Raw genomic sequence first — 14,718 nt, 5'->3', positions numbered from 1 at the left:
CCATTTGTTGAAGAGGCTATCTTTTCTCCAATGTACATTTTTGGCACTTTTTTTTGGCGGGGGGAGGGTACCAGGGATTGAACTCAGGGCACTTGAGCCACATTCCCAGCCCTATTTTGTATTTTATTAGCGACAGGGACTCACTGAGTTGCTTAGCACCTTGCTAAATTGCTGAGGCTGGCTTTGAACTTGCAATCCTTCTGCATCAGCCTCCTGAGCCACTGGAATTATAGGCGTGCACCACCATGCCTGGCAGCATCTTTGTCTAATATAAGATAACTGTAGTTATGTGGGTTAGTCTCTGTGTCCTTTGTTCTGTACCATTGGTCTATAGGACTATTTTTGTGCCAATACCATGCTGTTTTTTTTACTATTGCTCTGAGGTATAGTTTAAGGTCTAGAATAATAATGCCACCAGCTTTACTCTTGCTAAGGATTGCATTGGGTATTCTGGGTCTCTTATTTTTGCAGATGAATTTCATGATTGCTTTTTCTATTTCTGTGAGGAATATCATTGGGATTTTGATTGAGATTACATTGAATCTGATTTAGTGCTTTTGGTAGTATGGTCATTTTGACAATATTAATTCTGCCTATCGAATGTAGATCTTTCTATCTTATAAGGGCTTCTTTAATTTCTTTTTTAGTGTGCTATAGTTTTCATTGTAAAACTCTTTCACCTCTTTCATTAAGTTTATTCCCAAGTATTTTATTTTTTGAGGCTGTTGTAAATGGGGTGGTTTTCCTAGTTTCTCTTTCTGAGGATTGGTCACTGATGTACAGAAATGCCTTTAATTTATGGGTGTTAATTTTATATCCAGCTACTTTACTGAATTCGTTTATTAGTTCTAGGAGATTTCTGGTGAAATATTTTGGGTTTCTAGGTATAGAATCATATTGTCTGTAAATAGTGATAATTTTAGTTCTTCTTTTCCTATCTGTATCTCTTTAATTACTTTTTCTATCTGATTGCTCTGGCTAGAGTTTCAAGAACTATGTTAAATAGAAGTGGTAAAAGAGGGCAACCCTGTCTTTTCCCAGTTTTTAGAGGAAATGCTTTCAGTTTTTCTCCATTTAGAATGATGTTGGCCTGGAGCTTAGCATAAATAGCTTTTACAATGTTGAGGTATGTTCCTAATATCCCTAGTTTTTATAGCATTTTGAACATGAAGGGATGCTATATTTTATCAAATGCTTTCTCTGCATCTATTGAGATGATCATATGATTTTTATCTTTGAGTCTATTGATGTGATGAATTACATTTATTGATTTCTGTATGTTGAACCAACCTTGCATCCCTATGATGAACCCTACTTGATCATGGTGCATTATCTTTTTGATATGTTTTTTTTTTCTTTTTTTAATTTTAATTTATTATATATGACAGCAGAATGCATTACAATTCATATTACACATATAGAGCACAATTTTTCATATCTGTGGTTGTTGAATCTTTTTTCATACAAACATTGTTAACAAGTCTGTGTAGCTTGCAAACCAATTTTAATCACCTTACCGGGGTAGCTAAAGTTCTCTATCCTTACCCTGATTGCAATTAACTTTTTCACACTTTGACTTGACTCCATTAATCTCTTTACTGCCTGATAGAAATCTGGAAACTTTCAGCATTCTTTGATTCTCGATTAGATAGTGCATGCCTCTCACACTTTGGTCTGGCTTTGGATAGAACCTGTAATCTTTTTTAAAATGATGGATTTGGCATTGCAGAAGATCTGGGCCCCCGGAGTCTTCTATCTTTTAACAGAGTTCTTTTGATAAGGAACAGGTGACAAAGAAGAAGTCTGTGTGGTTATGAAAATGGGGTTGATATGTTTTTGTATTCAATTTGCCAGAATTTTGTTGATAGTTTTTGCATCTATATTCATTAGAGATATTGATCTGAATTTTTCTTTCTTTGGTGTGTCTTTGGTTTTGGAATCAGGGTGATATTGGCCTCATAGAATGTGTTTAGAAGTGTTCCCTCTTTTTCTATTTCATGAAATAGTTTGAGAAGTATTAGTGTTAGTTCTTTAAAGGTCTTGTAGAACTCAGCTGTGTATCCATCCAGTCCTGGGCTTTTCTTAGTTGATAGGCTTCTGATAACATCCTCTATTTCCTTGTTTGAAATTGATCTGTTTAATTCGTGTATATCATCCTAATCTAGTTTGGGCATATCGATGCCTTTGATATTTTCTATTTTATTGGAGTCCAAATTTTCAAAATAATTTCTAATTATCTTCTGTATTTCTGTAGTGTCAGTCGTAATATTTCCTTTTTCATCACGGATGTTAGTAATTTTGAGTATTCTCCCTCTTTTTGTTAGCATGGCTAATGGTTTTTCAATTTTATTTATTTTTTCAAAGAACCAACTTTTTGTTTTGTCAATGTTTTCCATTGTTTCTTTTGTTTCAATTTCATTGATTTCAGCTCTGACTTTAATTATTTCCTGTCTTCTACTGCTTTGGGAGTTGATTTGTTCTTTTCCTAGGGCTTTGAGAAGTAATGTTAGGTCATTTATTTGTTGACTTTTTCTTCTTTGAAGGAATGAACTCCATGCTATGAACTTTCCTCTTAGAACTGCCTTCATAGTGTCCCAGAGATTTTGATATGTTGTATCAGTGTCCTCATTTACCTCTAAAAATTTTTTAATCTCCTCTTTGATATCTTTTGCAACTATTGTTCATTCAATAGCATATTATTTAGTCTCCAGGTGTTGGAGTATCTTTTATTTTTTATTTTATCATTGATTTCTAATTTCATTCCATTGTGGTCTGATAGAATGCCGATCTCTACTTTTTTATTTACTAAGATTTGCTTTGTGGCATACTATATGGTCTATTTTAGAAAAGGATCCATATGCTGCTGAGAAAAAAGTGTATTTGCTCATTGATGGATTATATACTCTATATATGTCAGTTAAGTCTAAGTTATTGATTGTATTATTGATTTCTATAGTTTCTTTTTTTAGCTTTGTTTGGAAGATCTATTCAGTGGGTGAAAGAAGTGTGTGAAAGTCACCCAGAATTATTGTGTTGTGGTCTATTTGACTCTTGAGCTTGAGAAGAGTTTGATTGATGAATATAGATGCTCCATTATTTGGGGCATATGTATTTATAACTGTTATGTCTTGTTGATTAATGGTTTCCTTAAGCAGTATGAAATGTCCATCTTTATCCCTTTTGATTAACTTTGAATTGAAGTCTACTTTATTTGTTTTGAAGATGGAAACCCCTGCTTGTTTACGTAGGCCACGTGAATGGTACATTTTATCTCAACCTTTCACCTTCAGTCTGTGGGTGTCTTTTCCTATGAGATGATTCTCTTGAAGGCAGCATATTGTTGGGTCTTTTTTTTTCATAATCCAATCTACCAGCCTATGTCTTTTTATTTGTGAGTTTAGGCCATTAACATTTAGGCTTATTATTGAGACGTGATTTGTATCACCAGTCATTTTTGTTATTTTTGGTATTTAGCTTAACTTGATTTCTCCTTTGGTTGTTTTTTCCTTTACTGTAGTTCTTTCCTTTGCAGATTTTCATTATTGTTTTTCATTTCCTCCTCCTGGAATATTTTGCCAAGAATGTTCTGAAGTGCAGAGTTTCTTGCTGTAAATTCTTTTAGCTTTTGTTTATCATGGAAGGTTTTTATTTCATTGTCAAATTTGAAGCTTAATTTTTCTGGATATAAGATTCTTGGTTGGCATCGATTATCTTTTAGAGCTTGGTATATGTTGTTCCAGGATCTCCTGGTTTTGACAGTCTGGGTTAAAAAAATCTGCTGAGATCGAAATTGGTCTTCCCTTATAGGTAATCTGATTTTTCTTTCTTGTAGCATTTAAAAATCTATTCTTATTCTGTATGCTAGGCATTTTCATTATAATGTGTCTTTGTGTAGATCTGTTGTAATTTTATACATTTGATGTCCTGTAGGCTGCTTATATTTGATTTTCCAGTTCATTCTTTATGCTTGGGAAATTTTCTGATATTATTTCATTGAAGAGATTGTGCATTCCTTTGGTTTGAATCTCTGAACCTTTCTCTATTCCAATAAATCTTAAATTTGGTCTTTTGATGGTATCTCATAATTCTTGGATATTCTGTTCATGGTTTCTTACCATCTTCACTGTGAGGTCAACTTTATTTTCAGGATTGTATATTTTGTCTTTATTATCGGAGGTCCTCTCTTCCAAGTGATCTAGTCTGTTGGTGATGCTATCTGTTGAGTTTTTTAATTGTCTTATTGTTTCTTTCATTTCAAAGATTTCTGTTTGGTTTTTTTTTTTTTCAGTATCTCTTTCTTGAAATAATATCTTGCAACCTCTGTATTTGCTCTCCTATCTCTTTGTTGGTGTGATTGATGGTTGCCTGTATTTGGTCTCTTATGTCTTTGTTGGAGTGATCGGTTTTTGCTTTTATCTGCTCACTTAGGTCGTTCTTTAATTCCCAAATCATTTTAGTTATGTATATTCTGAATGCCTTCTCTGATATTTCACCTATTGTGCTATCTATGGATTCTATTGTTGTAGTATCTTGGTTTGTTGGGGGCACTTTCCTCCCTTATTTTTTCATGATGTCTATGTATCTTTCTCTCTTGCAGTGTTATCTGAAGTATCATAGCTTCTGCCCTATTGTCTTATAGTGTCCCTATAGGTTATCTATACCTCACTATTAAGGAAGAAATCAATTTACAGCACTCAGTGTACCCAACGTGCAGCCATATATCAGTTAGCTTCTATTTTTACATTTATAGTTTTGTCACTATAATCAGAAATGATGAGTCCGGTTATCTTCTACCATATAGTCAATAGGTTTGCTTAATGGTTTACAGTTTCTAGTGGAAGAAGGGGGCCTGGGGGGTTGGCTGAGATGTGTATGAGGTAGGATGTGAGAATATGGAGGTATTAGGTTATATGACTAGTGAGAGGGTAATCATAAGAAATTAGCTGTTAGTAGGAGAAACAAGAGATAAGCAACCCCATGCAAGACTCCGTTACCTCAGCGACAGGATAACTGTTAGCACCCCTAGTAGAGAAACCTCTGGTGCAGCAGGCCCACAGGGACCTTGGTGACTTCTTACCAGGTCCTTATTGTTATCCCTTGATAGAAGCGGCAATATCTTGAAATTATATTTTACCACAACTTACTGTTGAAGAAGCCGGTTACTTGTCCCACGGAGTCTCCTGCAATGGATTTTGCTGCTTGTTCTCTTCACTGTTAACTGAGACTTTCTCTATCCATCCTATGGGTTTCCTCTGACCCAGACACCAAGCAGATTCAGGCAGTGGGTTTGTTCAGTTCTGTCTGTTCTGGTATGCTTTGGTCTGGTCTGTTTGTTCTGGTTCGTTTTTTATTCTGATTTATTCTTTTCTGGTCCGGTCTGGTTTGTTCTGGTCAGGTCTACTTTGTTCTGGTTTATTCTGGTCTGGTCTCATTTGCTCTGGTTGGTTTGTTCTGGTTTGTCCTTTTCTGGTCTGTTTGGTCTGTCCTGTCTGGTCTGAGCAGGGCTGCTTGCCCCAGGAAGGATATAGTCTCTGGCTATCTGCTGTTTTGTGATTCTGGCAGCCATTGAATGTCAACTAGGTCCAGTAGTTCAGTGGAGTTTGCAAACCATGTTGTTTTAACTATTATAGGTATTTCCTATAGGTATTATATTATACGTAATTATAGGTAATATATTATAGATATTTCTTAGCCAGTGCCTTAGTCCATGAGAGCTGCTATAATAGAATGCCACAGATAGATAACTTAAAAGAAAATGAGTTTATTTCTCAGTTCTAGAGCCTGGAAAAGCCAAGGCCAAGACACGAAATATGGAGCACTCCATCTCCACATTGGAGCTTAAATGCTGCCTCTTACCAAGGGGAGGGGTGCTGATATTCACATGGCAGAAAGCAGAAGGGCAAGAAGGACTCACTCCTTCTGCCAAGCCCTTTAATAACAGCATTGGCCTCATAAGCTGACGCCTGCCCAGAGGACCCAGGCCTAGCACTGTGCATTGGAGATGATGCTTCCATCACACAATTCTGGGAGATGCCTTCAAACCAAAGCAGCCAGAATAATGCTATAAAGAAAGCTCCCCCGTGTGCCTGCTTTTCTGTTGCCCAATGTTATCACTTATATAAGAGAGACAAGCGGGCTGTGGTTGTGGCTCAGCGGTAGAGCACTCGCCTAGCATGTGCGAGGCCCTGGGTTCCATCCACAGCACCACATAAAAATAAATAAATAAAGATATTGTGTCCAACTAAAAAATAAATATTAAAAAAAAGAATTTTAAATTTAGAAAAAAGAGACAAGAAATGGGGGTTATTCCTCACCAATTTCATTTTGATGAATGAGTTCACAACTAGGTTTGCTCTTCTTTTTAGTATCGTTGTGAACTTATGGAGTTAGGCATGTTGATTTGATTCCACTCATCAGTTATTTTTAGTATTCAATTGCCACATCTTTGGCCAGTGGGAATATCTTTGTATCATCTTCTGAGTCCTTTAGACAAGGCCTTGGTGGTAGTTGTCCGCTCTCCTGGCCCTCTGGTCTGTGCAGTGTTGCTAGTCCATTGTGCGGTGTCCTTGAGACCTGATCAGCTTCCACCTTTTCCTTTGAGTGGAAGTACTGTTTGAGGGCCACCCTCTCAGAGAGGGAGGTGCCTGCTGATGCTGGCCCCTCTGTTCTCTGGACAGAGTAAGGAAATCTAAGATAAAACAGGCTTGAGTTTGTATTCTTCCAGTTCATATTCAGGATGATGCAATGAACTGCTTAGACCTTACTCTGTCCTTTCATTACCCTCTAGGAGTACTGGGTTCATTGTCTCCACTCAGCAAAGAATTGAAGAACAGGACACAGAGAGAGCAAGCAAGCAGCAGGTTTATTCTAAAAGTGATAGAGATAGACTTTCTAAAGAGAAGGGGCCCCAGAGCTGGGTGTCTGGTGGGGGAGTTTTGGCTTGTTCTTTTTATGGTCTCTGGAATTTCCTCTTTTCCTCCCCTGTCCACACTCTTCTCACTATTATCGATGGGTGCTCCTTCTGTCTACCTGTCTACTTCAGTTTTTCTATCAGATCCCCTGCTTACGAGCACAAGTACAGAAGTGTCTGTCTGGAATTTTAAATTTAAAAAAAAAGAGAGTGCTTCTGTTCACAAGCCCTTTTGTTAACCAGGATATTGACCACATCAGAAAACCCTCTCCATGCTGTTTTGTTCTGGTCCTGCCTCTGACCTCCTCATTCACCATCTTGCCCTGGCTGCTTAAGCCCTTCTACATCTCCCTCACTTTCAACCTCCCAACCTGGTTATCAGCACCCAAAGTTGATAGTTAGGGGCGTATGACTCACCTGTGCCATCTCTGGCAGATATATGATCTCAGGAGTGTGTGAGACCTGGGCAGGTGGGGGTGGATCTGTGTTGTGCTTTTGTTTTGTTTTAGCTTATTGTTAAATACACACACACACACACACACTGGAAGTAAACAAATAATAAAATCATAGTGGAAAGTTCCTTCTAAGCACAACCCAGAAGCCATTGTTAAAGGATCAGTCGAGAAAATAAATTTGACCAAATGAAAAAGTCTGCACAGCCACAAATTACTACAATTAAAGTAAAATCTGCACAGAGTCACACTTGAGTATCCAAGAGACCAACACCTTGCTGGGCCATCTGGGTAGACTTCCTAGTGACAGAGGAAGACCTGCAGGCCTGTTCAAAGCCTCTGGCGGGGATGGGGCTGCTGGCTCTCCTTACAGATGAGAAAACTCAACCAGGCTGAATTTCTTCAAGTTTGTGCCGGACAGTGGCAGAGCAGGACCTGAACGGACCTATTGCCTGACACCACACCCACCACCCTTGCAAGGAGCCAGCAGGATGGCCAGCTACAATGTCCCGACATGACACCCACCACCCTTGCAAGGAACCAGCAGGATAGCCAGCTGCAGTGTCCTGACACCACACCCACCATCCTTGCAAGGGGCTAGCAGCCTGGCCTGCTGCTGTTGGACTTGAAGACCTTTCATTACAGGCGGACATCTTGCAGCTCCAAGTCAAGGGTGACACCTGCTCAGTAAATTCAGCCTCATTCTGATCTCCCCAGGAGAAGCATCTGCTCAGGGGGCACAGAGAGCTGAGCCAGGGGGCCTAGAGAGAACCCAGAGTGTTCTGAAACTAATATAGTCAGGTTTAGTGTGGACTGTTGACATCACTGAAGTGACCACTCTTGGCCTCTGCAGGACTGCCTGCCACCTCCATGCTCAGCCCTGCTCAGCAACTCATGCAGTACTGAATTGTTTGTTAGTCTCTCCCAGGAAAGTATCATTCAGTAAATTTTTTTGACACACAAAGCAAGGATGTGGTTTCTATGTGAGTCTGTGGTGAATGTTTTGAAGAGATTTGTAGAAGGCCAAATTCAAGAATGCATACCATCTCCCTGTCATTTAGAATGTTCTCTCTTCTCTAGGGGACATCCGACACCCAAAGCGTGTCCAGCAGACTGATTTGGCTGCAACACTGGCAATTGGACTTGGTTTGCCAATTCCTAAAGACAGTGTGGGGAGTCTCTTATTCCCAGTTGTAGAAGGGAAACCAGTGAGGGATCAACTGAGATTCTTACACCTGAACACAGTGCAGCTCAGCAAGTTGCTGCAGGAGAACATGCCATCTTATGAGAAAGGTAAGCTAACTGGCAGTTCCCAGCCTCTGAGGTCACCATCTGTGCCCCGTGTTCCCATGTGCTTTGTGCTGTGCATTGTGGTTGTCATGGGCTACTTTGTGTCTCACGCTCTTCCACCATGTCCCTGCCTTCCTGACCCTCAGAACCTCACCTGTCAGCCTCAGCACCCACAGATGCCTCATCTAGGTGTGGTTCCTTCATAACCGTATTCATTCTGCTAACATTCACCATGTTCTTCTTATGAGCCAAGGAGTGTTAAAGGTAAGCACACATGGCACAAGGTTTCTGTCCTCACAAAACCTTCCAGAGGGAGGAAAGAAAAGTACCATGGTGGATGCCAGATGGCCACCTTGAAAAAGAATGCACAGGGAAGGGGAGTGCAGGAGTGGGTGCTGGCGACAGGACTTACCTTTGAATAGATGCCCAAGAGGGAGCCCCACAGGCTGAGGAGACCAGGTGCTGCAGCAGGGACATCAGAGAGATATGGGGGCCCACTGGGCATCGGAGGGCTTTGACTTTTATTCTGGGTAAGGTGGGGGGCACTGCAGGGTTTTGCACCAAACCCAGAATCTTGGGCGTGTGTTTTCCAAGGCTCTCAGGAGAAAATGAGTCAGAAAGCAATTGCAGTGCTCTGGGGAAAGAGGAGGCTGCCGGTGGCAGTGGAATCTGGGAGAAACAGTAGAATCTGGGAGAGGCAGTTACACTGTGGATGTTTTGAAGGGAGTGAAACAGGATCTGCTGGAGCACTGGGATACAAGGTCATAGAAGACCCATGGGAAGGATGGGCCTCTGTGTTCTCAGCGTGGCAGTGAAAGGGGGCTATCATACACTGCTGTGGGCAAGACTTTGACAGGAGCAAGTTTGCAAGGCAGGGTCGTGGGGCACAGTGACCAGGAAGCCATGAACAGAGTTTCATGAGGAAGCAGTGTTGCCCACGAGCATCTGGGCTGGTTCCATAATTTGGCTTTTGTGAATTGCACTGCTATACACATTGATGTGGCTATGTGTCAACTACTGGGAACTGACTGCTGACCTGGCAGTACAGGCTCATCAGGACCTGCAGACCAGCTCAATGGGATACTGGGGAAGCCTGATTGGGGTGGTACAGGTGAGGACAACAGAAGGTGAGCAGGGAAATGGACTGGGTTGATGTGGGGCTGAGAGCAAGTGTTTTCAATTTAAGCCAGAGCTACAAAGGATGTTTATGTGCCAATAGGAATGGTCCTGGGAGGAACAAAAAATTTTAAATTAATTTTAAAAAATGGTCCCTGAATAAGAATATGCCTTCCTGGGGCCCTCTGTAGATATTTGAGTTTTGTTTTGTTTGATTTTAGAGCATTAGAGTTATACACAGTAGTTGGATTCATTTTGACAAAATCACATATGCATGGAATTTGATTTATTCCATTTCAGTCCCGGGTGCCCCCTTTTCTCCCTCCTTCTGTTCCACTGATCATCCTTCCTCTCATTTACTTATTTTTGGTTGGTGTTTTCTACCTACACATACAGGTAGAATCCCCTGTGGTATACTGACATATGCATATAGCATGATTTTGTTAAATTCATTCCCCATTTTCTCCCTTTTCCCTTCCCTCCTCCCTCCCTCTCAATCTCCCTCTTCTACTCCATTGGTCTTCCTGTATATTTTTATGATATCCAATCCCCACCCCACCTTTTCCCCCTTATTTTTCTTTAGCTTAAGCATATGAGAGAAAATATTTGACCCTTGATCTTCGGAGTCTGACTTGTTTCACTTAGCATGATGTTCTCCAGTTCTGTCCATTTGCTGAAAAAAGTAAGATTTCATTATGTGTATGTACCACATTTTCTTAATCCACTAATCTATTGACGAGCATCTGGGCTGGTTCCATAATTTGGCTTTTGTGAATTGCACTGCTATACACATTGATGTGGCTATGTCACTGTAGTATGCTGATTTTAGACTTTTTGGATAAATATCAAAGAGTCAGGTAGCTGGGTCATATGGTAGTTCCATTCCTAGCCCTTTGAGGAATCTCCATACTGCTTTCCAGAATGGTTGTATGAGTTTGCAGTCCTATCAACAGTGTATGAGTGTACTTTTCCCCCTAATCCTCACCAGCATTTATTATTATTTGTATTCTTGATCATTGCCATTCTGACTGAAATGAGATGAAATCTTAGTGTAGTTTTGATTTACATTTCCCTGTTTTCCAGGGATGTTGAACATTTTTTTTTTTTTATAATTTGTTGAATTGTATTTTCAAATACTTTACTCTGCCACGTCCAAGCACATCAAATACCAACTCACCTGACCCCAGGCCCCATCTGAAGTCTAGAGAAGGTGCCTCCGGTTTGAGGCAGCACTTGACCTGATGTTAGCAGGTCTTCCTCTTGGAGGTTGTGGGGTGCTGCCAGCAGCAGGTGACACTGTGAGTGTCACATGTAGAAGACAGGCCTTGCAACTGGGGACTGGCCAGGAGCCACGGGCAACAGGGCGGGAGGACCTGCTGAGCCAGCGCATAGCTCTGAGGTGTCTAGGGAGGAGCTTCTTGCAGGTGAGGCCTAGGCAGCACACATTTCAGTCCAGACCAGACCCAACTATTACTTTTGGTTGTTTGTTTTTATTTTTTCCAAAAATAGTTTTTATTAGCATGATAGTTTTTCATATTTATTGTTGTTAATATGTACCCTTTCTCTTGCACTAGAAAAAACACCAATGAAAGCAAGAAACAATGGAAGCATTGTTTGCCTATTTCAGAAATATCAGGGTAGGAGAAATGGAGAGCCAAAGTGAGTAGGGGAAGAGATGACCCTGCCAGACAAACTCAGGACGGCCTCTGGAATGAGGAAACATCCCTGGGGTCCTACACCCCCAAGAAGCCTGTGTCCACACTGTCCGTACATGTGCTAACACAGAAATGGTATAGCTCTCAGAAAAGCCTATAGAGACCCACTTTACCCATCCTGTCCTTGGGCAGTCTTTCTACTCTTGTGGGACTGGCTGTTCCTTGCCTCAGGATCTTTGCACATGCCTGGGGTCCTTAACTTTCAGCTTACAAGTCAGACTATCCTTCTCCCACCCCACTTACAATCTTAAATCAGTTCCTCCCCATTACCAGAGGTCTTGCATTATACCATCTGCTTTTCCTTTGCAGCATTCTTCTCAGTATATAAGAGTGTGTGTGTGTGTGTGTGTGTGTGTGTGTGTGTGTGAGTGACCCCTACAGAATCCTGCCAAGGAAGCAGGAATTGTACCTATTCACTCACCATGTGTCTTACCCAACATACCACCCTTGGCCTATAGTCAGGGCTCAGGAAGTGTTTGTTTGGATAAATGAACAGGTGGCCCCATGTCTCTGTGATTCCTAGATGGGGACGTTGTGGGGTATAGACACAGGTGCCTGTGTTTCTCTCTCTTAGAGGAACTGTGGACACAAGTGGCCCACTTCAGGGTGGGAGGTGCAGCATCTTGTTGCCAGCTTTGGAGTTTCACCCTTAGTTCAGATGTCTACTCCCACCGCTCTGTGAGTAGCAGGTGATTTGCCCTCTGTCTTAGATGCTGCCTCTGGAAACAGGCATGATGCTCACATGACACTCCCAGCTCATTGCTATGGAAAACAAGGAATAAGTTGCTTGGCGTGGTGCTGGCCATTGCCTCTTCCAGGTCACATCCTCCAGTTCTCCCAGATTGGCTTGCAGGCCTCGGGGTACACGTCTGGGGCTTGTGCCACAGGCTCTAGACTTCAGCAGCTAATGTCACTTGCTGGGCAAGGCCCGAGGTGTGCTCACAGAATCCCCCAAGCTCAGTGTCTGTTTGGGGAGCCTGCTGATAGGCACACTAAGACTGCCCTCCAGTGGCCCTTCTGGAGCATGAAGACTCAGAGAGGAAGTTCTTGGCTTACAGACCCATCTGGTCACTAGTAAGTGTGATCCAGCAAAGACTTAGCCCAGCCAGCTCTAGAAAAGGGCCATGTCAGCCTTGGTCTCCAGCAGACATGAGGCTGGGTTCTTTTGGGAGCTGGCATTCCATGTAGGCTGCACCACTGGCCATCCTGAGCAGGGACAGGCCTCAGTGGTGCTAGTGCAAGGACAGAGGGCCAGCCTTTGCTGGGCAGGTAGGCATGGTGGGCAAGGTCCCCACACACACTGCCAAGACAAGCATTCTGCAAAACAGGGCCTGTCAGTAATGCACTTCAGGGTAGTTTTAATACTGCACGAGAAGAGTGGAAAGAGACAACAGGGAGGAAGGGGAAAGGCAAGTGAGGGAGGTGAAGAAGGAATCCAGGCGGAGCCGCAGCAGACATTTCTGTCACTGTGTGTGCTGATGACCCAGGCCTGACATTGCTGATAATGGACACACACATTTCCTCAGCTTCCTCAGCCCCTCCCCTAAAGGGACAGAGAGGTATCTGTTCTAAAAATGTGCCAAGAAAAACCGAATACTCTGGAATTGTGTCTGTTCTGACATGCGTGTGATCTTTTGGTTCTCTTGCTAGATCCCGGATTTGAACAGTTTAAGATGGCCGAAAGGTTGCATGGGAACTGGGTCAAACTACACTTGGAGGAAAACCGTTCAGACGTCCTGCTCAGCCTTGGAACCAAGGTGCTCAGGCAGTACCTGGGTGCACTGAAGACCCTGAGTCTGTCTCTGAGCACACAAGTGGCCCAGTACGATATCTACTCGATGGCAGTGGGGACTGTCGTGGTTTTGGAGGTACGGATGTTCATGGAGCCATGGCTCAGGTGCTAAATTTGTTTGGTAACTCAGCCAAAATAGGACAGTTCAAAATATATATAATAAGGTTGTTGCTAAACAAGAAAACTGAATTTTTCAACCCTTTTGTTTTGTGCCTTGACTTGGACACAAAGCAGTGCATGCAACAGGTGTCTACCCTCAGCATTGCCATGGGAAGAGAAATAATAAGGCATGTGGTTTGGGTAGACAGTTAAAAGTAATCCTTCAATGGGCTCTTCTGACCTCGCTGTATGAGCAGCTGATGAGCTCAGAGGGATGCCACCTGCTCACAGAAACCACTGGTGTTTTTCTGTTCCAGGTTCTCACCCTGCTCCTCCTCAGCACCCCACAGGCGCTGCGCAGAGGGGCTGACCTGGAAGTTCCTCTGTGGTCTCCTGTGTTTTCCCTGCTCTTTTATTTGGTATTCCTCGTTCTTTCGGCCATTCACGTCATAGTGTGCACCTCAGCCACAAGTTCCTGCTACCTCTGTAGCCTCCCGTGGCTGGTGGCAGGAGGGCTGATGGTTCTGGTTTCCGCACTGCTCTGTGCAATTGTCTCCACTCTCACCCGGACTGTCATCGAGAGCACTCTCCTGAGGAAGGTAGGCTGTATCCACGTACGCTCTCGTTATGTCAGCCAGACTTCCAGTCATCAGACATTGGTTGAACACCTGGCATGTTCCAGTATAATTCTGGTAGGGCAGTTCCCTGGGATAGCCGCATACCAAAGGGGTTAGTTGGGAAGGACCTCAGCAGCCACCCAGACCTCTGGCATCTTGACTGCAAGGTTATGGTTGTAGTCAGGTCCCAGCCCTTTATTCTCAGTTGAGAAAAAAGGTTTCCTGAACTGGGGAGGAAGTAGAAGCAGAGCTGCTACACAAGGATGGGGAGTGTGAGTCTGAGTCCTAGTAGGCCCTTGCCCTGTGACTGAGGGACAGTCTCAGGTAGACACACAGGATGGCCCTGCTCATCTGGTCAGCTTCACCAAGTGCAGTTTTCTTTTCAAGGCTGACATTTTCTTTTGCAATTCTTAGTCTCTGGTTTGGCACCTTTGTTTGTGAGCTTAGAGGTGGTGACAGGAAGAATGGATAGTTGCAGTTGGGTCCAGAGTGCCCTGTGCAGAGACTCCAGCCCCATCCCTCCTTGCAGGGGTTTCGGAGGCCCTCTGCTGTGTCTGGGCCCAGGCACTCATGTGTCCCTAGGGCATGATGCTCTTCATCCACAGCTGCATCTCTAGGGCCTGGCTGGGCTCGTGGTGACTCTCCCTGGGTACCTCACAAGCAATGGTTTCAAAAGAATGCGGACAGTTGCGCCCTCATCTTGAACGGTCTTTGGCCAGCCTGCTTC

General features: G+C 42.9%; 1 protein-coding gene across 4 annotated transcripts in view; it reads left to right on the top strand.

Moving 5' to 3' along the window:
• Pigg (phosphatidylinositol glycan anchor biosynthesis class G) overlaps window positions 1-14,718 on the top strand; it is a 43,445-nt gene that overhangs the window by 13,293 nt on the left and 15,434 nt on the right. For all 4 annotated transcript variants that reach the window (XR_006847007.2, XM_046423659.2, XM_046423658.2 and 1 more), the window contains 3 exons: window positions 8,443-8,655; window positions 13,134-13,351; window positions 13,692-13,973. Coding sequence is in view for 3 of the 4 variants with exons in the window: in XM_046423659.2 (XP_046279615.1) it covers window positions 8,443-8,655; window positions 13,134-13,351; window positions 13,692-13,973 (713 nt within the window). In the remaining variant the exon portion in view is untranslated. The remainder of the gene's footprint in view (window positions 1-8,442; window positions 8,656-13,133; window positions 13,352-13,691; window positions 13,974-14,718) is intronic.

The sequence above is a fragment of the Marmota monax genome, unplaced genomic scaffold, assembly GCF_021218885.2.
Source record: "Marmota monax isolate L192 unplaced genomic scaffold, Marmota_monax_Labrador192_F-V1.1 WCK01_AAM20220418_F8-fsc00009, whole genome shotgun sequence".
NCBI classification, from domain to species: domain Eukaryota; kingdom Metazoa; phylum Chordata; class Mammalia; order Rodentia; family Sciuridae; genus Marmota; species Marmota monax.
Note: the sequence above shows the minus strand (reverse complement) of the source record. Positions and strands in the feature narration are given on the sequence as shown.